At 40.9% G+C, this 22779-nt stretch overlaps 2 protein-coding genes across 2 annotated transcripts; one reads left to right on the forward strand and one right to left on the reverse strand.

Annotated features, from left to right (window-relative positions):
- The first annotated feature begins 4089 nt into the window (after positions 1-4089).
- serpinh1b (serpin peptidase inhibitor, clade H (heat shock protein 47), member 1b) lies at positions 4090-7778 on the forward strand. The gene is made up of 8 exons (XM_069668935.1): positions 4090-4126; positions 4473-4504; positions 5313-5462; positions 5610-5802; positions 5945-6215; positions 6311-6409; positions 6495-6727; positions 6831-7778. The coding sequence occupies exons 3-8, from the start codon at positions 5344-5346 to the stop codon at positions 7131-7133; spliced, it is 1218 nt and encodes a 405-aa protein (XP_069525036.1). The 5' UTR covers positions 4090-4126; positions 4473-4504; positions 5313-5343; the 3' UTR covers positions 7134-7778.
- A 2198-nt stretch (positions 7779-9976) lies between these two features.
- gucy2f (guanylate cyclase 2F, retinal) lies at positions 9977-18895 on the reverse strand. Its single transcript, XM_069668325.1, has 18 exons — positions 18154-18895; positions 17133-17434; positions 15838-16192; positions 15638-15722; positions 14952-15048; positions 14677-14802; positions 14075-14155; positions 13782-13958; positions 13478-13634; positions 13203-13352; positions 12925-13073; positions 12655-12818; positions 12263-12455; positions 11812-11986; positions 11223-11321; positions 11037-11131; positions 10856-10941; positions 9977-10058 (listed from the first exon to the last, which is right to left on the reverse strand). Exons 1-18 carry the CDS (start codon positions 18893-18895, stop codon positions 9977-9979), a joined length of 3315 nt encoding a protein of 1104 aa, XP_069524426.1.
- Between the last annotated feature and the right edge of the window lie 3884 nt (positions 18896-22779).

The raw sequence follows: 22779 nt of genomic DNA on the forward strand, positions 1-22779 counted from the left end.
ATAAAATTGTTACAGCTAAAACAGCACTTTAACGATCTAGCAATTAGAATTCGATGAACACCCATGCAGCTACTCATGGAAACACACAGCACACACACACACACACACCTTGACATTGTCTCTCCATGAGCATCTACAGGTGGGGAAGCCAGGGGAAATGTTCCGCCCAGGGTGATTTCCTGTGGCATATTCCTGTTTGATGTGGCTGACCTGGGCTTCCCTGCTCCTCTCTCCACAGGTTGACATTAGTCAGCAGCTCCAGCTGCTTCACTTTGTTATGAACTCCATCCACTTTTAAATGCCAACCAGCATCCACAGGCAGAAGGGGTGGGACAGCTGGTAGGGGTCTCCTTTGCAGGGGGGGGCTGCAAAATGCAGTAGGGTCAGAGAAACAGTTTGTGAGTAGTGCTGTCTGACAGGGCACAGCACACAAATGGTGGAGGGAGAGAAGAGATGAAATGGGAGGAAATGAATGTAGACATTAAACTGCATGTATTGTCTAAATGCCAATTCAACAACCTCTGATGTCTTTGAAGGCCTGGTGGAATTTCACAGTGGAGTGAGAAAACGTCAGAAGCCTGTAACAAGCTGAAGGGATTGAAACAGCATTGAGTTCATGTAATACATTAAGTTGCCTGTAGAAGTTGGAGATCTGTTACTTTGATCATAGACAGTTCAACCCATAAAGGTGATGACTGACCCACAAGTAGAATACATGCGAAGATGTAGATGAGATTAATTTATATTTCAGTTTTCTTTCATTTTGCCACACTGAAAATATAAACACAAATCAATGCTATCTGGATATTTTTGATGCACAGTCTTGATAAATGTTCTATGGCAAACTGAGTTTATGTTATTTGGTTGCTTTTCACCCCATCTAGTGGCTCTCATTGCACAATGCACTGCAGAAGCAGACACAATATAGTGTCAGAGAAAACAATCAAACATGATATTCAACAGACATGTAGACACATTCAATATAAGATCTAAGGCCTCTCCAAAAGGTATCAGGGTTTGGTGCATGTCCATGGTTCCTGTTTAAAATTCTGTTGTTGTTTTTTTAAAAAACTTTTACTCATGCACATATAAGAAGGAGAAAAAAATGCCTTAAGTCAATTTTAAAAACATCTCTTGGGTAAATAGGAAGGAAAATGACTTGGATATAACCTTAATTAAAACTTATAATTACTTTTAAGGAAAGTTTGATGGGCTTGAAGGAAGCCTTTAAACGTTTTCCACCAGGGGGCATGTTGAGTCAGGGTTAAAACCATCAGAGTGAATGACCTGAGTGTTGCTTAGTAACGGGATACACACCGTTGTATTATGATAAACTTCATTTGCAATTTCAGTCTTACAGTATTGTCTCTTCAGGAGTAATGAACTGTTTTAGGAGTAGAGGTGTGTATTAAATAACAAAAGCAGCAGTTAAATGGAGATACTAAACAGTTAATGTTTACAGTCCATTGCTATCATTATGAAGACAACATCAGTCTGTTGCATTGACAGAGCAAGTTCTTAACTTTCTAGTTCATATAAAAACATAGACATTGCATTCTAGATGTCTGGATTTCCACTATTTCACAGCTGACTTGAGCCTGGTTTAAATTCATTGACAGGTTGAAAATTGTATACGTTCCAGCTGCTTGCTTTGCTCATAGACACAAAACTTGAGAAAGTTACATCACACAGCAGCGCTGAAACACTTCTCAGGTCTTGCGTCATGGTCCTCCTTGGCTGTACTCCACTTCCTTCAGTAGAGTGTTTGTGTCCAACATTTCCTCAGTGGGTAGTCGTGGCCATCACTGATGCTGACATAACCTTACATAACCCAACTAACATATATAATCTATGAAAGTTATTCTCTAAAGAAAATGTTTGAAAAACTTTTTTAGAATCACAGTAATGCAGCTCATGTGGAAACCTGACACCTGTACATCTGGAAGTGATTAGAAGAAAGAGAGGTGTTTAGAAACCTCTCTCTCTCTCTCACTCTCGCTCGTAAACAACAGGATGCTAAAATTCAATCATTTTGTTTTGAGAGCTAGCACAGATGACAGGACAGGAGAGTGAGTCGACCCCTGTTTGTTCAACACCCCCATAGGTCTGTCTTCTTCTACAGTAGCAACCTTCTTTCAGTGCGACTATATGAGCTAGAATTCAACTTGGTTTCTTTCAATCTCTAGCAAAATGTATCATTTATAACTTGATAGACACCAAGTTAATAGCCTACTGTTAAAATATTGATGATCCTGTTTATAAAATGTTGTTATTCTGTCATATATATACCGTAATGTATCATTTGGATCCAAATGAATAGACTCTAAATTGACTCCTTTACTGAAGAAACCTGCAAACCAAACCACTATTAATAGATATCTTTTTTTTTTTTATTATTAAAGACAGAGATAACTGAGGCTACTGATGTTATTTCAGCTCTCATGTCAGGTTCTGTTGGAGAAATATATTGAACATCTTTAAAATGTGACCATGTGAAATATTGCATCATCCAGTGGTGTGCCTATACATTTTAAACAGAGAAACAAGGCGTGCACTATTATTGATGTGATAGCAGCCTTTTCTTTAAAGCACACAATGTAGCATCGCAATCATAAGTCTGCTGACTGACATTAATTATGAAGCAAGACATTATCCCAAATGATGTAATGTTTGAAAATTAATCTAATCCTTTTTGAAGAAATATACAATCTTTTTGAATACTGTCCATCCCTTTTCATCGCATGTTTTATGGCTGTGTGGCTGTTCCAGGCCTGTGTCCCCCCCAAGGCATACAAAGAATGAATTGCTATTTGCAATGGGGCTCATGTGAAAGAGGAGATTCGACCAGACTTGCTTGACCCAGAAGTTGCCCTTCGTCTGCACATGTTGAAGAATTTCAGTGTAAACTGTGACCCCTGGGGCTTTTTAGAATAACAAACAACCCCTGTGGGGCGGGGAGGAGCTGCAAAGCCTGCATTTGTGTCAAGCCTTTGAAAGTAGAAATTGCTAGGTGGTCTCACCAAAATGTAAGCCATATAACATTTTAAATGAAATTAAGCTAGGATTATGGGACTTACACCTCAAATCTTTGTAGAACTATCTGGATGCCTTCCTCAGCAAGTCACTGAAAACATCCAATGAGTTGGCATGTCTGAACAATTTGCAAAGGGCTGCAACAGAGGAGGAATTTGAGATTTAAGAGACCGATGGACTTACTCTGGTTTGAAGACAGTTTGTGTCAGGCACATAAACAATGATTTATAATGTATGTAATGTAATGTACAGTGGTTACTCATCTATCAGATGTCTTGCTCTGTGCTTCTTTAGTGGATATATGTGTTAATTCTGTTGCTTCTGGTAAAGACAGGGCTGTTTTTACGACAGTGGTGCTCCCCCATACTTCAATTGCCCAGCTAAGCAGACGTGGCACTGTGGGGGCAGGGCTGGAGATCTTGCAACTTCCTTGAAGCATGAGTACAACCGGGTAAAGCTTCTGGAAGTTTATGTCTAAAATCAGACATCTGTGTAACTAGGTGAACATAAAATGAATTCCTTCTTTTCTTCTGAAATATCTGGAATGTGCCAAGACTAATGTCTTACATGCTGCAATTACACAAGAGTTGTGTTCTAAAGAGTCTTTCTCAAATTTGCAAACCATTGGACACGTTCTGCAAAAGGACACATTTTATGCACAGGAATCAATCAGCTGATATAAATATACATTAATTCTTTAGCTTAACATGATGAAATCAGTGTTTGAGATTGAGTCAGCAAGCAGCATTAGGACCTAAAGATTGGGGAGTATTTTTGTACATCAGCAGCAACGACTGACAAATAATCAGTTTTTCTCCGCCTGCAGCCACTGGGAGAGTTTCAAAGCTGACCTCAGATCAGTGCTGAGGAGTTTACTTTTTCTCCCTCCCTCTCATTCCAGCCTGTAGTTTCAAGGGGGATGTCCCAGCTCCCAACTTCCTGAGGAATAACAGACACCCTCATTTGAATATCCCATTCCCACTTCCAGAAAGTTCTCTCTCAGGATAGATATATAGAGGTGGCGAGTGTGTTAGAGTTACACTATCGTCCACAGGATTCCACTCAGAGGAGAAAGCCACTGAATCCGTGCCAGGTAAGGATCAGAAGAATAACTGCCTTTGTTTTCAGGAAGGAATGCAGAGGGGGATGTGCTGCTTTGATTTGATGGTTTAAAGTTACAGCGCAGGGTTTTCCAAGTGTTTTAATCTCTACTATCTCTCTGGCTGTATGACCAGCACAGAGAATATTTAAGTTGATCTGTAATGAGAAAATAGTAGCTTAAAGTTTTCTTACAACTTCAGAGTGATGATACTAAATCTTTTTTTACTCTTGCTTTTCAATGATTTAAAGTCAGTCACTTCATATGTCTCCACCAGAGCCTGTGTAATGTATTACTGCCTGCTCTATGGAGATTATTACATACACCTCTTGTCTTTCAGAATGAAAATCGCAGAAATGAAAACATCTCAAGGTATCCGACCATAAAGCAAAGTTTGTTCTGATATATCACAAATACGCGAATACAGAGATGCAGGCAACATGTCTCCACACAAGAGTGGAGAGAGAAAAAAAAAATCATGTTTAAAGTTGCCACTGCAGCTGGTTAATTACAGCCTTATGCATTTGTTCCTTTGTTTGAACAAGTGATGGGATGAGTTAGATAAAGCCTGGAGGCACACGCCCTTTTTCTGTGAGAAAGGATGGAACAGCAACAGAATATGTAAATAAATCAGACTACACTGCATGTCCTCGCAGTAAAACACTGTGATTTTCAACAATTACTCCTTGTGGTTCTAAAGAACGTCCTTTAAGTCAGCAGGGAGCAACAGTTTGCTGCAATTATAATAAATAAAGTAAAGACAGAGATCATATTTCAGTCTTGAGTCAGCTTCACTCCGAGTGGACAGCAGCTCCAGCTGTACAGCTAAGCCTCAGTCGTTGCTGACGTGGCGAGGAACATGTCTGCCTGAGACTGGAGGCTTTTTCAAGCTTCTGTGTGGGCTGGGCCAACCCTGGCCTGCCATCACATCCCAATCCTAGCCTGTGTTCTGGCATTTTCTCTCTGTGATGTCCGTCTTTTTCAGTAAAACTGTTCTGAATGTCATTGTGTTCCACAAATAAAATACTTTATAGAGACCTGTGCCTTCCACCTCAAACGAAATACACATACAATACTGTATATGAATAATTTGATTCTAGGTTACCAGTCTAGGTAAAAAGATAAATTAATCTTGTTTTTCTTTCTTTTTTTCTTTGTACTTCTTTCTCTCTTTTCACAGGCTGCTACAGCTGCTTCTGGAGACAGACAGGATGTGGATGACTAACATTGTTGCTCTTTGTCTGCTGGCCCTTGTGGCCTCTGCAGAGGACAAGAAGTTGAGCAGCCATGCAACCACGCTGGCTGATAACAGTGCCAATCTGGCCTTCAGGTCTGAAATATATTCATGTACAAATATATACACTATATGTGCCTGTAATTATTGTCAAGTTTCATTATGATGATGGCATATTAGGTTGTGCTTTAGCTCTTTTTTTACTTTGCAACAGAAGTAAATGAACTTATTATTTTGATTCAGCCTCTACCACAACATGGCCAAGGAGAAAGACACAGAGAACATCCTCATCTCTCCGGTGGTGGTGGCCTCCTCTCTGGGGATGGTGGCTCTTGGTGGCAAGGCCTCCACCGCCTCTCAGGTCAAAACTGTCCTCAGTGCTGACAAGCTGAGGGATGAGCATCTGCATGCAGGCCTGTCCGAGCTGCTCTCTGAGGTAAGTGCAACAAATTAAACTACTTTATATGATCTCTTATTACATATATTGTTATGTGAAGGATTTCTCTTACCTGCCTCTTTTATACTTGTCGTATATTATATTGCTTTTTGGTAAAACTTTTTACATTGCTCCTTCGCAGGTTAGCGATGCCAAGGTACGCAACACTACCTGGAAGATCAACAACCGCCTGTACGGTCCCAGCTCCGTCTCCTTTGCTGATGACTTTGTCAAAAGCAGCAAGAAGCACTACAACTACGACCATTCAAAAATAAACTTCAGGGACAAGAGGAGTGCGGTGAACTCTATCAACGAGTGGGCAGCCAAATCTACAGGGGGCAAGCTGCCTGAGATCACCAAGGATGTGCAGAACCCAGACGGAGCCATGATTGTTAACGCTATGTTCTTCAAACGTGAGTAGAAAAAGTGTGAAGCTGTTATCTGAACATAACTGAGACAAAGAGATTGTGCAGGTGTCTCACTGACTCTTCTTTGTTCTGTCCCACAGCTCACTGGGATGAGAAGTTCCATCCTACAATGGTGGATGCACGTGGTTTCCTTGTTACCCGTTCATTCACTGTTGGAGTTTCCATGATGCACCGCACTGGTGAGTTTCTCCATCATCGCTACTTCTTACTTTGATTCTGAAACAAGAGTGCAAGCAATATATCTGACTTGTGTGCACTTGGCAGGTCTGTACGACTTCTACGACGACACAGAGAACCGCATCTATGCGCTGAACATGCCCCTGGGCCAGAAGCAGGCCTCTATGATCCTTATCATGCCCTACCACCTGGAGCCACTGGAGCGCCTGGAGAAACTCCTGACCAGGACTCAGGTGGACACCTGGATCAGCAAGATGCAGAACAGGGCTGTGGCCATTTCGCTGCCCAAAATCTCTGTTGAAGTCAGCCACAACCTGCAGGTGAATGGTTACAGGTTTATGGATCGATTGTTGTAATAATATGAAGTTTGAGTGAAATCTAAGAATCAGCCTTTTAACTGACGCAACTCTCTGTCTTTTCTAGAAACACCTGGCTGAGCTTGGCCTGACTGAGGCCGTGGACAAAGCCAAAGCTGACCTGTCCAACATCTCTGGAAAGAAAGACCTTTACCTCTCTAACGTCTTCCACGCGTCAGCTCTTGAGCTGGACATAGAAGGAAACACGTTTGACACCAGCATTTTCGGCTCCGACAGGCTGAAGAACCCCAAACTTTTTTACGTAGATCACCCTTTCATTTTCCTGGTTAGGGACAACAAGACCAACTCCATCATGTACATCGGCAGAGTGGTTAAACCTAAAGGAGACAAGATGCGTGATGAGCTATAATTAATGTGTATGTGGTCAATCGTGGTGGGTCGTTAGAAATTATGGCAGGGAATTGTGCTTATGTGTGATATTGGGTCTGACTGTTACCTCGAGCACGTTCCATGAGACATTCTGAGTATCTGAGCTTATACTACAACTTCCCAGGGAACAATTCTGTATCAGTATTGGTGTCGGCCTTTAAGACCCCTTTAATAACCCAGGGTTTCAATTACAAATGTGTCTTATTTGAGATTTCCATAAGTAGTTGGCACAGCAGACAACATGCTTATATTAAGTATGATCTCTCTTTCTTTAACACCCACTTTTTCCCAATATTGGTTAAGCTCTGATCCACTTGTGTTTTCTTGCATTATATTCAAATTTTAAAGAAAAAAAGATCTTTGCGCAAGTTTCTTTTACAGTTCTTTCTCACGCCCTCACTCCTCTTTATGCTCTCAGCTGTTCACTTTGCCTCCAGTCTGCACTGAATTGTTCCTCTGCATGAGCTCAGCTTGCAGAGGAAAGGTGGCAAACGCCTGGTGTTTCCTTTATGTCCACTTGCCAACCATACTGTATCATGTTGTTGCTGTAGGTATTTTCCACTAAGATCTATTGGAATAGTGCGATTATGAAATAATGTGTTCATTTTTCAATAAAAAAAAAGAAAGAAAGAGAACAATGTCACATTGAGTGTTCTATTTGTGTGTCAAACATGTCTGATAACCCTCCAAACACAGTTGATAGAGTCCTCCAGAGTGTTGAACCTAAGAATGTGAGCTTGCTAGAGTTAACATCTCAAAGGAAAAGGATAACAATCTTTCCAGTTGGCTGGAGGTCAGACAATACTTCCAGGTCTGGAATGTAGGGATTTAACAACAAGGGCCCGTTTCTATGTCACTAATCTGCCAGAGACAGCTATCCAGAGAATGTTGAGTTTCATTTCCCTCACCACCAGTCATCTAAAGAATAAGGTCAGGGAGATCTTTGATAGGAAATCCCAAAGGGGGGGAAAGTCATTTCTTGGGTGTAAAAACTTGAGTGCAGGGTGCTCATGGTGAACAGGAAACTCAGTGTGCTGCACTTCCAGCACAGCAAATATAACATAGCTGCAAAACATCTGTAGGTTGATAAGGACTTAACATGAGTAGTTTCCTTACAGTCTCAGCATTATCTTCAGACTGTTTTGTCAAAATGTAATCAAAAATATTTACAAAAAAAATGCAAAAACAATACACATCTTACACACGTTTCTCTTATCCAGTCCCTTTTGGAAGAAATGAAAGCCTTCTGTTAGTTTTGTAGAAGAGCTGTAGCGCCACCCTCTGGCTGCAAAGAGGAAAAGGGCCAGTGTAACACTGTAATGAAGCATATCAATGAAAGTGTTAAAAATCAATGATTTTATTACCTAATGTCATATTTACTTTATACTTTACAATGCAGTGTTAATACATAAGACAAATAAAGACATACAAACGACCCAATATACACGTTTCTGACTGCTGTACACCAAGCATGAATGAAGCTGCTCCTATGGTCAGCGTTAGTGTTGTGATGTAGGGGACTGTTTCCAAACAGCTCAGAAATAAGAGGTGAATTCATTTTTGGGGTTAATGTCAAAACAATACTTTTACAAATACATTTCTATCAACAAAAAAAAAGTCAGATTAATATTATTTATTTAGTATCATAGTTTTTTGTGTGTGAGCGCTCAGATATTTCCTTACACCTACATGCCATTTTAATTAAGTTACAATGAATAAGTTGCTTTGAATTTTAATCAAAAGCAACCAGTCAATAAAAAAATGTTTCAAAGCTCCTTAAAGCAACAATCATAATTTGAACACTAGATGGTGCTCTTTAGCTTTAAGACAAATAATGCATCTGTCAGCTAAACTTCCAGGGAGTCCATGTCTCCAAGTCTCTTCATGCACCTTTTTAGAACAATTATATAGAGCAAGATCAGCTGTAACACTCCCAGATGTGTTTGCAGTTTGCTATTTTTTAAATTTACTTTGATGTTAAGAATGGTGAAAATCGACTTTTGATTTATGTTATAAATAAAATGTAGGAGAGTTGACAGACAACAAACAAGAATTACATTAGTTAAAATGCTGAATTATTAAAAAAATGGCCAAAAATCATGTTCAACTATAGGACCTTAAAATTATATTGACTATAATAGAAACATAATCATAATATCATTGCTTGCATGCTTTAACCCTTTTATTACAAAAATAAAAGGGTGGCAGCATAAGGAGGTATTTTTTAGGAATGGACTTTCCCTGATAGACTCTTCTTTGTCTTTCAGACTCTTATATGTTAGAAATAAATGTGGAACATTTCTGGCTTTCTCTTGATAATCATACACAATAGCAGCCTTTCAACTTCTGAGGGATAATAACATGTAATATTCAGCCACAGCTAAGTAACAGCCCCTGCCCCAGATTTTATTTAATAGGCTTTTTTGGTGTTCTATCTTCGATAGGCCATCCTCCTGTTGCCCTGGAATAGGTGACCACTCAGTGGTCAGTCAGTGCAGAGAGTGGTGAATGAGTGCATCCCTCATTCAAAAGCCATGCAGCTTCCATGTGCTACTGGCAGCAGGTACATAGGCAGGTAATGCGCCAACCCTCATTACATTAGCACTGTCATGTTCTGCTGTGCTGGCTGCAGGCAGATTAGCCGGTCGATGGACAATCCTCTTAAACAAGTCTGCATTAAGCCACAGTGAGAGGCTGGGTGGTGCTCAGCATCCTCCGCCTGCCCCTCCCTGCTCTCTGTCTTTCTCTTTCTCTGTATAAGTCCTCCTCTTTAGTGCTTCTCTGGTTTTGCTTCATGCACACCTTTCCTTCTCTTCCTCTCATTCAGACTTTCTTGTCCACCTGCCTGTTGGCCTTTCGAAAAATGGTCCTGATCTCCTGTGTCACCATCTCCTTCCAGTTTGACCTAGCAAAATATGAAGGGTGGATTAATGGCCAATCATGTATTTGTTCTTTGGGGTTCAAAGTCATACCACAAAGCAGACAAAAAAAAATACAACAAAGCCAAAAACACAGTAAAATAAATGAGAGTTAATTATGAAAATGTCCAAGCCAGCAGCAATAAAAGTGAATGAACTAATCAAAGGGGGCTTTTCCCAATCTGCTTAAGAAGATGTACAAGGTGATAAGATCAAGAGATTAATGAGGCTAATAGATCACAGAGGAATCAGTAAGACTCAGTAATCAATGAGTAAAAATGTGCACATGCAGACTGAGAGGTTGCATTATCAAACTGACAGCCACAGTGACATCTCCACAACACAACAGCAGCTGGCATGCAGGACTCTACCTCCTGTGTTTGGACTAAGACGGTCAAGCCTTTTTCTCAGCTTTTTTTCTTCTGTACTCAGCTATATCTTCAGGGTTCAGCCCATGATTGTCTTCCCTAAAGCAACATTCAGAGAGTTGCAATATGCATGAGTCCATAGTATATCAATGGCAGGAGACATATGTTGAAAATATTACTGAGATGAAACACACCTTAAATCAAACAGTACCAGTAAATTGAACAATGAGAACAGGTCATCATTTCTGCTCAAACTGATTGAAAACAGGGTAGCAATATTATAATACATATTAAGGATCAGATGTAAGTGTGTTTTCCATGCTATTTTTCTGGATAAACTGCATGTTAGGGAGTTATTACACACATGTATTTAAAGATAGACATTTGAAAGATGTAAAGAGAAGGTTAAAGCTTACCCTGCTTTGATCTCAGGTGGATTTGGCAAAGGTTTTGTAAAGTCTGTTTTCCCCACAAGCCAGTACGTCTCTTCAACACCTTTACCCTGAAATAATAACACAGCACATATATTATAGAGTGTCTCATCTTAAATAAGTCTATAACCAAATACAGTGTTAAATGTTTGTAGAATGTTGTTACCTTCAGCTCCGTTTTGCCTCTGACATCTATATTATAACCCTCATTAAGAGAACGGAGGATTTTCACAGTGCTCATATTTACATGGATTCTATAAGCTGAGAGACAATGAGACAAAGAGAAGAAGACATTGGACCAAACAGGAAACAACAAAACAACATATGGTTTGTTTGTGGAAAGAATACTCACGCAGCCCAGTGGATTCCATGCGAGAGGCAGTGTTAACAGTGTCTCCAAAAAGGCAGTACCGTGGCATAGTCAGACCTACCACACCAGCTACACAGGGACCTGAAAATTCACACTGAATGGAATGAGACTGGCAACACTACAAATAATCATGCTGTCTTAGGAATGTCTTTTTGCCACCGATGTGAGGCCTTAATCATATCATAACATCATATGGTACAATCTACTATTGCATTTTTCTCAGCCACAGTCTTTCCCAACATACAACAGCACTGATAGTAAAATAATATAACTAATCAGTACAATCTCAAGGTGTACAAGCAACAAGTCCCCTTTCCTTACATAAAATTAATAATAATAAGACACACATAAGCCTTATTTTGACTGTAGATGTAATGGATGACAGCAAATATCTCCCCTGAGATGGACCACCATGAGACAACAAATTCAGACAATGTAGAAAAACCATGCTGTGTACATACATCCCCTTGTCATCTTCATATTCACTGTGTTAAAAAAGAGCTGTGCACAAATACTGGAACGCTTTCTAATGCGGAAGGTTAATAATGTAAACCTTGTGAGGAAGCCTCACCTGAGTGGATTCCTATTCGTATCCTGACAGGAACGTCTGGCATATGCCGCATACGGAAGGTTCCTACTGAGCTGAGGATGTTCAGAGACATGTTGGCGATCTCAGCAGCATGCTTGTTGTCGTTTCTCTTTGGCAGACCCGACGCTACCATGTAGGCGTCCCCAATGGTCTCCACCTGGACAATGTTAACAAATGTATCCAGTTATTGGCACATCAATGTGTGCCTCTATGTGCTGTTTGTGTACTGCAGACAATTGCAGTTGAGTAATTTCTACTTGAAGAAATATATTTTTCTAAACTGCAAAGTAGTCTACCCTCAATTAAAACCATATTCTTGCACAACAAGACAAACCTTTCAATATTTATAAAAAAATATATATATATGTCAATGTTGTTGAAGCAGGACATGTTGCTAGTAGTTTTTCAGAAAATACTGAGCATGTTCTCTGACCTTGTAGACATCGTGATTACTGAGCACGGCGTCAAACAGAGTGTAGAGATCATTGAGAAGGTCGACCACCTCGATGGGATCGCTGAGCGAGGAGATGGTGGTGAAACCCACAATGTCACTGAAGTAGATTGTGACTTCGTCAAAGTACTCTGGCTCTACCGTGGCACCTGTCTTCAGGGCCTCAGCCACAGAACTTAGGACAGGGAGGCAGAAAGGTTATGAGAAGCTGATGCTTAGTTATTTTACAAGGTTTATGTAACAGAATTTACTACTCGGATATAATTTATAGATCTATTTTTTCTACTACTATCTACTTTTTGTTTATGTTATATTATTGTCAAAATGTTAATTTGTGTGTGTGTGTGTGTGTGTGTGTGTGTGTAGAAACTCACGGTGGTAGCATCTCTGACAGTAGTTTTTCTGTTCTCTGTTTCTCCACCTCCAGCTCCTCTGTTCTCTCTCTGATCAGGTCCTCCAGGTTGGAGCTGTACTGCTCCAGCATCCGCAGCATGGAGTCTATGATGTTCGTCTTCTTACCCTTGTTAATTATCTTGAACTAGTCATAAAAAAATAAAGTCTCATTTGAAACAATATGTGTGATATTCTTAAAACTGGTTTATTTGGGTTGGATGGCAACTTTAAGGATGTTTCTGGAAATGTACCCTGTCAAAGATCTCATCAAATGTTGGTCTGCGGTCGGGCAGTTCGCTCCAGCACTGCTTCATCAGCTGGATGCACTCCAGAGGAGCCTGGTCTGGGGCCACAGTGGGGCGGCACATTGGAGGAGGCTTCTTCACCTTGCGGATGATCTCTGTTGAGGAGACGAGCAATGTCAGTCAGATAAGAATTTGTACCAGTATCAGTATTCTGTTACGCTGTTGGGTTCGAGCCATTACATTGTCAGATTAAAAAATTGTATAATTGTGAGATGGATACACACCTTCGGGTGGTAGACCCAGCATGCAGTACGGTGGCCCTCGGACCACCACCTCTTGAAGGATGATAGAAAAGCTGTACACATCTCCTTTGTAGGTGCCTTTGCGTGAGTTGGCTACGTCCCTTAAAAACTCTGGAGCTGTCCAAAATAAATCTGAGTGCAAAAAAAAGGATTTGTTTTATTTTAGGAACATGATCACTGCCGGATGTGAAGAACTTTGTATAGACCTTATCTTAACACCATTTTTATAAAAGCTAGAAAAAAAGTAAGTAAGGTACCTTGAGGTGGATGCTCTTCTATGGAAGCTTTCTGAGACTCCAGCAGCTCATTGTAGCCATGGTCAGTAATCTTGAGGACAAAACGCCCGTCTACCACACAGTTGCGAGATTTTAGTCTGCCATGAGGGAAATCTCTGTGATGAAGATATTTCATACCCTGGAAGCACAATATGTTACACAACACAGTTAATCCTTTAGGAAATATCACACAACTAACTGTGCACATACAAGCCAGCAAGGATAACAGTAACATCCAGTGGTTAATTCATGTAAAATTGTGTACATGCAGTATGTCAGTCTTCACCTTGATGAGGTCAAGCAGTAGAGAGGACTTGAACATCCAGTCTAATTTAACGTCCTCATTTCTCAGCAGGTCCTCCAGGCTGCCCCGGGAGCAATGCTCCGTCACCACTGCAAACAGGGAGCAGTCTGTGAAGAAGCCGAGGAACGGATTCACGTTCTCGTTTCTCAGGTCTTTCATCTGACAGAGGAGATAAAAAAGTAAATACACCATTTACTCCATTCACAGTTTTTAGCTTCGAGCTGTGTCTGACTTTTCAACATCACCTAATAACAGCTAAAGACACATTGTTCTACCTTTGTGAAAATTTTGGTGGTGCTTTGCTTCACTTCTTTGAACTGACCCTCCTCAAATTTTTTCAGCCACACCCAGTCGCCCTGGAAGAGAATACATGCTGTGACATTGAGATCAAACTGTGGTTTGAGTTTTGAGGTCACATTTTTACCTCTACGATTAAATAACCATTCTACTGCTGCCTGATCATCTTTTATTTCCCCTCATTTTCCCTTATTAAAATGTCAATCAATCAAACAGAGGTCTGCCATTTGTTTGTAGAAAAATAAAGGCCTTAAAGTCAAGGACAAAAGCTTTGGACCATAAAAAAAACATTAATGATATAACATTACTTTTGTCAGATCATTGAGCTGTATTCTGTCCTTACCCAAAAGGTCAACCTATCCTTAACACCCCAAAAAGTTAAACAGCCACGCAAACTACAAATTCAAACCAATGAAAAATGGCACCTGAAGGAAGACATGAAAAGTATTGTCTTTGTTTCTGTCCAATAGAGTTAAAGAGTCCTACTTGTCCCACACAGGAGCCCTTACTTTGCATTTGCAAATTTAGTGTGTATGCATAAAGGCTGAAGCAACATATGCAACGACTCGGTGTTACCTACCTCATACACGGCCACATTTGTGGTCTCGTGAGTTGCCGTTTGCATGCTGTTCACAGAGTGTGACCGGTCTACAGATTTCTCCTCTAAAGCGCTCTTGGACTCACTCAGATCCTCTAAGGTGATTTTCTGTAGGACACGCCAGGAGAAGATAAAAATTAGTTGTGTCCTGAAAATGTCATAACACAAATGTGCACTTTATTGCAAATTTTTAACATACATTCAATCTTTTATGTCCATGAAATGCAGAAAAGACTGGGAGGGGTGATTCTGCTTACCTTTTTGCTAAGCTGAGGGTTGATAAAAGTGAGATCCTCTAAGGTCAACAGGATCCGATTGGGACCTTTGACCAGCTGGATTTGTTGGAGTCTCCTCCTGCAAATGAGATTTTAAAAAAGATAATGAAATTGCTTCAACCAGTGGGAGTGGGAGTCCTTAAACTATCTCAGAGGCCATCTTTGGAGCCAGAGCTTCTCCTTATATAAGCATCACTTTTAGTCTCCTATGAGCATATGGGAGTCAGATGGGAAAATATAAGATTGGTGTCTTTTTCGACATTCACATGATTTCAATAGTAATTTTAAGGTCATGCCTCAAGGACTTTCAAAGTAAGGGTCACTTAGATCTTTTGCCACAGGCCAAGGAAATCAATAGTGTTTTAACCTTCTTGCTAGCACCTAATTGTAGCCAATTGTAGCCTGTCAAACTCTCAAATCTCAAAAGTGTGGGTGATCACTTTCACTCGATCCATTTACCTCGTGCAAAACTACGAAAGACTTTAACAAGAGGATCTATTGGGTTTCAAGGTATACGGACATGTTTTTCTGAAAGGTGTGAAATGGTGTGCAACAGGTTTTAGGGTATGTTTTCTGTCATTTGGTTGTTGTGTCAGAGGTTTTACCTAATCAGCAAAGTAGTAATTTGTTGGATTGAATCTTAATCTGTTTGTATTTAGAGGCTGTACCTGATATAAAGACTTATAGCGAGCCCTCCTACAGCCAGAACAAGGATGACTGCAAACACCACAATGATGTAGGTGACCTCCACACCTGAGGATGACAATGGGTACTATGAACTAGTGTAAAATAAGAATGAATGAATACAAGACTAAATGGATGGAAGATTTGAGACAACACATCCATACATGTACATACAGCTTCTTACCTCCCGTGCAAACAGCAGTCTTGTCAAACCAGCAGCTGGAATCAGACGGCGGCGGAGATCCTCCTGGAAAATTAATAGACCTCCCACCAAAACGAAGCACTCCAGATGACAGATCCACCAGATAGGTCTGATACAGCTGTCCCCCTGTGTTGTCAGAGTCCAGGATGACAAAATTGGTCTTAAGTTCCCCCGCACTGTCCACCTGGATCTTCTGATTAAAGCCGTTGAAGGTTATGTTCTTTGTGAAATAGGCCAGATTTGAGCCTGACAGCCACATCCCTGCTTTCCTGGCATTGTGCATAGACTTGGCCAACAGGTAGATGCTGTTATAGATGGTCCCAAATAGTGGGTTAACCTGCATAGGGCACAAGAAAATGCCAGATGTATTAGTAAATGGCATCTTCAGTTCAACTTTGTTTATTTAGTGACGTTAACAAAGAGGGTAAGTTGAAAATGGTTACACTGATAATAGGATTTTTTTGGTTTAATAAGTAGCTAAATATGGCTGCACGGTGGTGCAGTGGTTAGCTGTCACCTCACAGCTAGAGGGTTCCCAGTTTGAATCCTGGTTTGGACGTAGGTGGCCTTTCCATGTGGAGTTTGCATGTTCTGCCCGTGCATGCGTGGGTTCCCTCTGGGTACTGCGGCCTCCGCCCACAATCCAAAAACATGCTTGTTAAGTTAATTGGTAACTCTAAATTTCCCTTAGGTGTGAGCGTGAAAGGTTGCCTGTCTCTATATGTGTCAGCCCTGTGATTGACTTGCGATCAGTCCAGGGTGTACCCCGCCTCTTGCCCAATGACAGCTGTGATAGACTCCGGCCCCACCACGACCTTGAACAGGAAAGGCGAAATAGATAATGGATGGATGTATGGAAGTAACTAAATGCAGGATGTTTTTTGTATAATTCCAAACACTGTATGTTTTTAGCATGCTAAAATATTAAATACCGCATGTTTTTAATAGGATAAGATACTAAATATAGTATTTTTTTAGTTTGAAAATAAAATCAACTTTCCTGGACTTTCTTTCCTGCAATGGTATGAAATACAATTTGAAAAGTCAGTCTATCTTCTAACTTTGTAAGAAGCTTACTTATACTTACTTACACTGATCATTATTAGTTTTGGCTGAACTTTGGATTTCTTTTGCATAAAATATGTATTACTTTCCCACCTCTTACACTAAAGCCATAATCAACAACTCTGTCAGTATAAATGTGAATACAGTACAGTTTGAAGACAAACCAAGGTAACCTGTCCTTTAATTCTGTGTGACAGTCTAACAGTTTTTACCTGCACTGGCGGCATACTGACAGTCAGTTCCTCGCTCCTCTGGGCGGCAATGAACGCCTCATTGAAGGACAAAGGCTCAGAGGCCACGGTGATGGTGAGCACAGCATCGTAGGCCTCCCTCAGCTTGCTGTTGTTTTGCAGAGGGAAGTAGGAGACGTTGTTGTAGGGCATGCTGTACTGAAGGGTGTCATAGGGCACAAACACATACTTCCCTGAGGTCAGGCCCATTTCCTGTGCTTTGAGAAGAAAAGCAGCCTGCTGCTCCCCTCCAACCAGGATAGAGTGCATGCACATGATAATGACTGAAAGGGATAGCAAAACATAAAATGATACAATGGTAACTAAAATATGGGATCCATGGACATGTGCAGAGTAAAGAGATGACTTGACTCTGATGACTGGACCATAATGTGTCAGTAGTCAGGTGGACAAATGCAGTGTTAGAAGGAGTACCGTAATGTTTCCTTAAGTTTATTGGCTATAAATAACAAAGCTGTTAAAACAAACCCAGGTGATCACGTAAAGTAAGTAAGGTTATTATTCCAGTTAAAGAGGATGCAAACCGGCTGGACTTCTGAAACTAAACCACTGGTTAAAACGTACTACGTAAGTTGTGTGCACTTTTTCTCCTCTTTCCTGTGGGCTGTCTATGTTCTAATAACTTTACTAGAACTTTACTACTACTTTACTAGGTGTCCAAAATGCAAAAAAACCCAGAAGCACTTAGTGTTGAAAACGAACAAATGTACTGGCTGTCCATGTTCACATAAGCCACAAAGGAAGTCTGCGGTCAGATTGGTCAGATGTTGTCGTGTTAAGTCTACTTAAGAGGATGTGTTCTAATAGGGAGGTTGAATTCTGCAAGTTGTCACATGTTATGTAATATCTGCTCCCCATGCTATTATACTACAGGTAGCCTATTATATCATTTATTTCACTTCAGTATTGATCCTTTATTTTATGATAGTATCACTCTGGTATCACTTTAACACGGATGTGTTTGCATGTCAGACAGACTCACCCCTGATCTCTCCTGCAGCCTGGATTTTCCTCAGCGCGCTCTCCACCTCTGTATCATTTGTACCAATGGATGTAACCATGCCAACCGGAAGCCCCTTATTCCTCAGAGCAGAGGCAACTCTCCCTGCTGTATCTATCCAAATATCCTCATTGGAAGAGACCACCACAACACTGGCCCACCTAAAGTGTTTCAACACAGTGAACAACACCTCAGAGGGGAACGGCACTGTCCTGGAAAAAGTCGGGTATCCTATGACGCGGTCCAGCTCGTAGTTAACGCAGCCATATGAGAAGATGGCCTTTTCCCAGTTCTTGGCCAACAGAGAAGCTGCAACACAGTATCCCGGGTTGGTGGGGCCCACAAACGCGTCTGCCATCTTCTCATAATAGATAAACGCAGTGAGGGCTTGTGATGTCTCGCAAGGCTCATGGAGGATGATGTAGTCCATTTTCAGGCCCAGATCCAGACTTAGGTCTCCGTTTATCCTGTTAACAGCGAGCCTGGCGGCTGCAGCTGGCCAGGCTTTGTAGTACACTGGATCGCAGTTCCAAGGCCCTAGCACCCCCACTTTGAATATCAGACAGCGGACACAACATGGGAACGTCAATACACCGAGGAGGGTCCATAACAGAAAGTTATAAAAGGGAAGTGTCGTTAAAGTGGGTCTGCTTTTAATTATGGGCATACACGGATGGTTGGACTCCCACAGCGCCCCTCTGAAATTTGGAGGAATATGTTGCATTTTCCTTCCAGGTTGTCCAATCTTTGACTTCACTCCTTATTTATAAAGGCTGGTGACAACTGCAAATGGGCAATGACAAAGTCTTGGTTATTTTCACTTTTCAGATTGATTAAAATAATTTACAAATGGCTTGATCCAAACAAGTAACTTACCATTTATTTGTTCCCATCTGGAGAACTTCAAAGTCCGACAAGACAATCTTACAGGTGTCCCCTCGGATCTGCTTGCCTGTCTCCACCCTCCATGTAAATCGTCTCCTAACATTCCCCAAACTTCACCTATTCACCCCGAGGATCCGCGGAGTCACTCCGGAGAAGACAAAGCCAAGTCATGGCGTTAGGATTATGGGCTGAAAGTGACGGGCACAGGTCGGGTGCTGCGTCTGTCGCGTTTGGAGACAACTTCAGCACCCTGGAGAGCTACTTACGTCCCGCAGTCAGCGCCTCTGAAGACTCCTGTACGTTTCCATCAACAGCTCTGTTTACAGACAGAGCATGTGAAGAAAGGTGAAAAATCATCTCCGGTTCTCTGGGTTCCTTTCTGTCATATCTTTGAAAACAAAACACATTTCTTATTCAAAACAAAGTAAAAAAGTGGATCCAGTCCAGATGAACAATCTTCCCCTCAAAAAACTTACTTGAATGATACATTTGGTTTGGAGTATTGGATGTATTATCAGTCACGGAAGCTAGTCTCAGCTTCAGGTCCATTCAGTCAAATCCCTCCAAAGTGACCGTGGGCCGAAATGTAGGTGTTACTCACTAATCCATTTTCAGTGAGGCACAATATAAGAGGATTGACAACAGGCCTTAGGCCTACATATAAAGACTTGTTGTCGTGCTGGCTGTAGAGGCAACAAGGCCTTTTCACATCAGTTATCACACTCCTCTGGAAGTAAACCAAACAAATCGACACTCAACATCCGATATTTAGTAAATAAATGTTTTCTTATGTGCAGAGGGGGGGCATTTGTCTTGCCATGGAGACACATTAGCCATATTGTACAAAGACACCTGATCCGTGCTTTAATTGTTCTAATATGCTCACAGTACAGCAGGCTGCACAGATTAAATGAATTTGAACCCTGGTGGGGTGGTGTAATTAAAGATAACGAAGGGCTGTCCCTGTGGGTCCCCTGAGTTCAGCTGCGTTTTGCCTGCGTCAGTCTTTTCAGGCCTTTTTGAAAAAAGTCTCCTCTGGTGGAGCAGGCTGCCTGGCAAATGAGTCCATGAACAGCTGGTTGCCACAACATCAACCAGTGCATGACAAGGCAAAAACCTGGGCTGGATTGATGACTTAACAAAACATATCATACCATGCAGAATCACAAAAGGATCACACAAACACAAAAAAAACTGCCACAAATCAATCAAAAAGCAATTATGTATTAAAGGAAAGAAGTAATTTACATGACAAAGACAAACTACAAAGTTTTAAAGAGGTGAATACTTAAACATCAGACTGCTGCTGCTTGCTGTGTCTGGTGTGTGTGTGGTGGGGTGTTTTCGAGGAAGACCAAATCCATTCCTTCTTTCTAATTGTTCCTTCAATTTACCTGTCTGTTACTGTGTGTGTGTGTGTGTGTGTGTATGTGTGTGTGTGTGTGTGTGTGTGTGTGTCTGAGTCTCTGTGTGTGATTTCACCTTTGTTGACCGTTCACCCACATAAGCTGATGAGCCTCTTAAACCTCGACACCGCTGTCCTGCATCCAGTAATAGAGGACAGAAATGTTGACTCAGCTCTTTGTCCACCCACGTGTGCACTGGAAGAAGAGTGGACACATCTGAAGATGCCACCGTGCTTTGTCTTAGGCACTCAAATGGAACACAAGTAATCTGCACAGGCACAAAAATGAAATAATTTTTTTTTTTAAAGATATCAAACAAAATAAATTGAAATAAGCAGGAAGGTGGATAAAAAGACCCACATCTATTAGACTAAAACCAGCCAAGACATATTTGTCTCATTATACAGTATGAAACAAAGAGATGGGAAAAACACTGTGGCAAAAACATGTTACACTGTGATAGATGAGGAGTGAAAAGTCGATGGGATCTTTCCACTTATTCTGTTCCATATCTGACTATTATTTTGACCTAGGGAGAGGAGACCTATATCAAGGCAATTTTAAACATCATAAGAAAATGCTAGACGTTGGATCACACATACCCTCTGTGGCTTTAGTCACATCTGGGACGAAATATCCAACATCTCATGCTTATTTTGGCGTTAAACATGGAGGTTTCTAAAGAGCTACCCAGACAAGTTTAAATAATGTGCTTGGTGGTCACAACTAGGACAAAGGTCATGAAAAGATACTGAATATTGTGACGCTGTTAACTACTATAACACTGCACTGACCTCTGTGTCTCCCAGCATGTGGTTGTTCCACTTTCATTCAGTGAAAGCTTTTATGTTTTAAAAGTCATTCCTTACCTTGGTGTCACTCCGGTGCCATCTAGTGGAGATCCTTTAGAGATGCTCATTTTATTTTCAACTATAGAAAAGGAGAGTTCCCCTATTTTTCAGACATTAAGATGAGATTTACCTCTATTGATGCTGATGAAATGTAACTCCTGCTTTCATCCTAGACTAAATAGGAAGATTTTTTCATAAGACTCTCTTCTTTAGGCGAAATACATCCACCCGTGGTCACCCTTCTCAGTATATAAAACAACTTGTTAATTGTTAATTAACTCTGTTAATTATCAATAGAATTTTGGTGCAACACTTTCATGGAGTTTACTTTTGCTTGTATGGTGGTTTCAGTGAGCTGTGAACTTCTTGTAACATAAGTGACATAAACAAATAAAAGCTGTTCTGGCTAAATTCTGGGAGAATTTAATGTTAGTGCTAGGGTGATTTGTTTTAATGTATGAAAATATATACAGCCCACTTTTGTTTGTTTTGTTTGTTTTTAGAATGTCCATCATCATTTATCATGTTTCTCTTTCTTGGGTTTGAGGGTATTTTTGTTCCTCTGTCAGTCTGATAACGTTCCCTGCATACCGTCTGCCTGCAACCCTATCTTATCTTTACAGCCTTGAAGATTCCAAGACATTACAGCATGCAGGAGGTGTGTGTGTGTGTGTGTGTGTTTGTGTGTGAGGGGGGGGGGGCGAGAGAGAAGAGAGTAGTTGCACCAGCAGGTCAAAAAAGGTTCAATTTTTCCATCACTTTCTGTATGACATTTTCATTTGAGAGATTAGCTTTCTTTCTCGGACTGATTTTTACAAGAGTGTGCCCCCTTGAGTGTGCACGTGAGAGTGAATTTAATCTGAGTAGAGCATGGGTGTATGCTGTGATGCTGTCATGTTCTCATAAGGAAAACAATGGCTGAGGAGCAGAGGCCCCTCAGTTTTCTGTGAGCAGCAACAGATGTTCACCATAAGTCATCACACTCGACTCCCCTTTAGGAAAACTTGCTACAGTGTCTCATCCAACAGGATGTAGCCTAATGTCTCAGCAGATTACCATGAGTTGTGCAGTTATAAAAGCGTTGGTTATTTAATATGCTTTTTAAGCATTGTTTGATTGATTCTCTGAATTGCACACACATTTTTCCTCATATCATCCTAAAATTAGCTTTTACCTAGTTAAACTATGTTTTAAAACTCGAATATCTTTTCAGAAACCTACAGGATCTGTCATTGCAAAGGTTACATACCATGCTAAAGCTTGAGGCTCTTTCAGTTAAGAACTGGGGCAATTACGCTGCGTAGGCAGCAACAGGAAAAGTCTGCGTTTCCGTTTAATTATTTCTTTTTATCAGTGTCATCAGAATGTGAACTTCAGGCCAAATCAAACAAACCGCCGCAATGTTGCGCAACAGTTTTCAGCTTTTCTTCTCATGTGGGTTTGTTTGCAGAGTCTCCACTAGAGTG

The sequence above is a fragment of the Semicossyphus pulcher genome, unplaced genomic scaffold (genome assembly GCF_022749685.1).
Source record: "Semicossyphus pulcher isolate SPU_LCO1_2020_fin unplaced genomic scaffold, fSemPul1.0.p SCAF_19, whole genome shotgun sequence".
In the NCBI taxonomy this organism is placed as follows: Eukaryota; Metazoa; Chordata; class Actinopteri; order Labriformes; family Labridae; genus Semicossyphus; species Semicossyphus pulcher.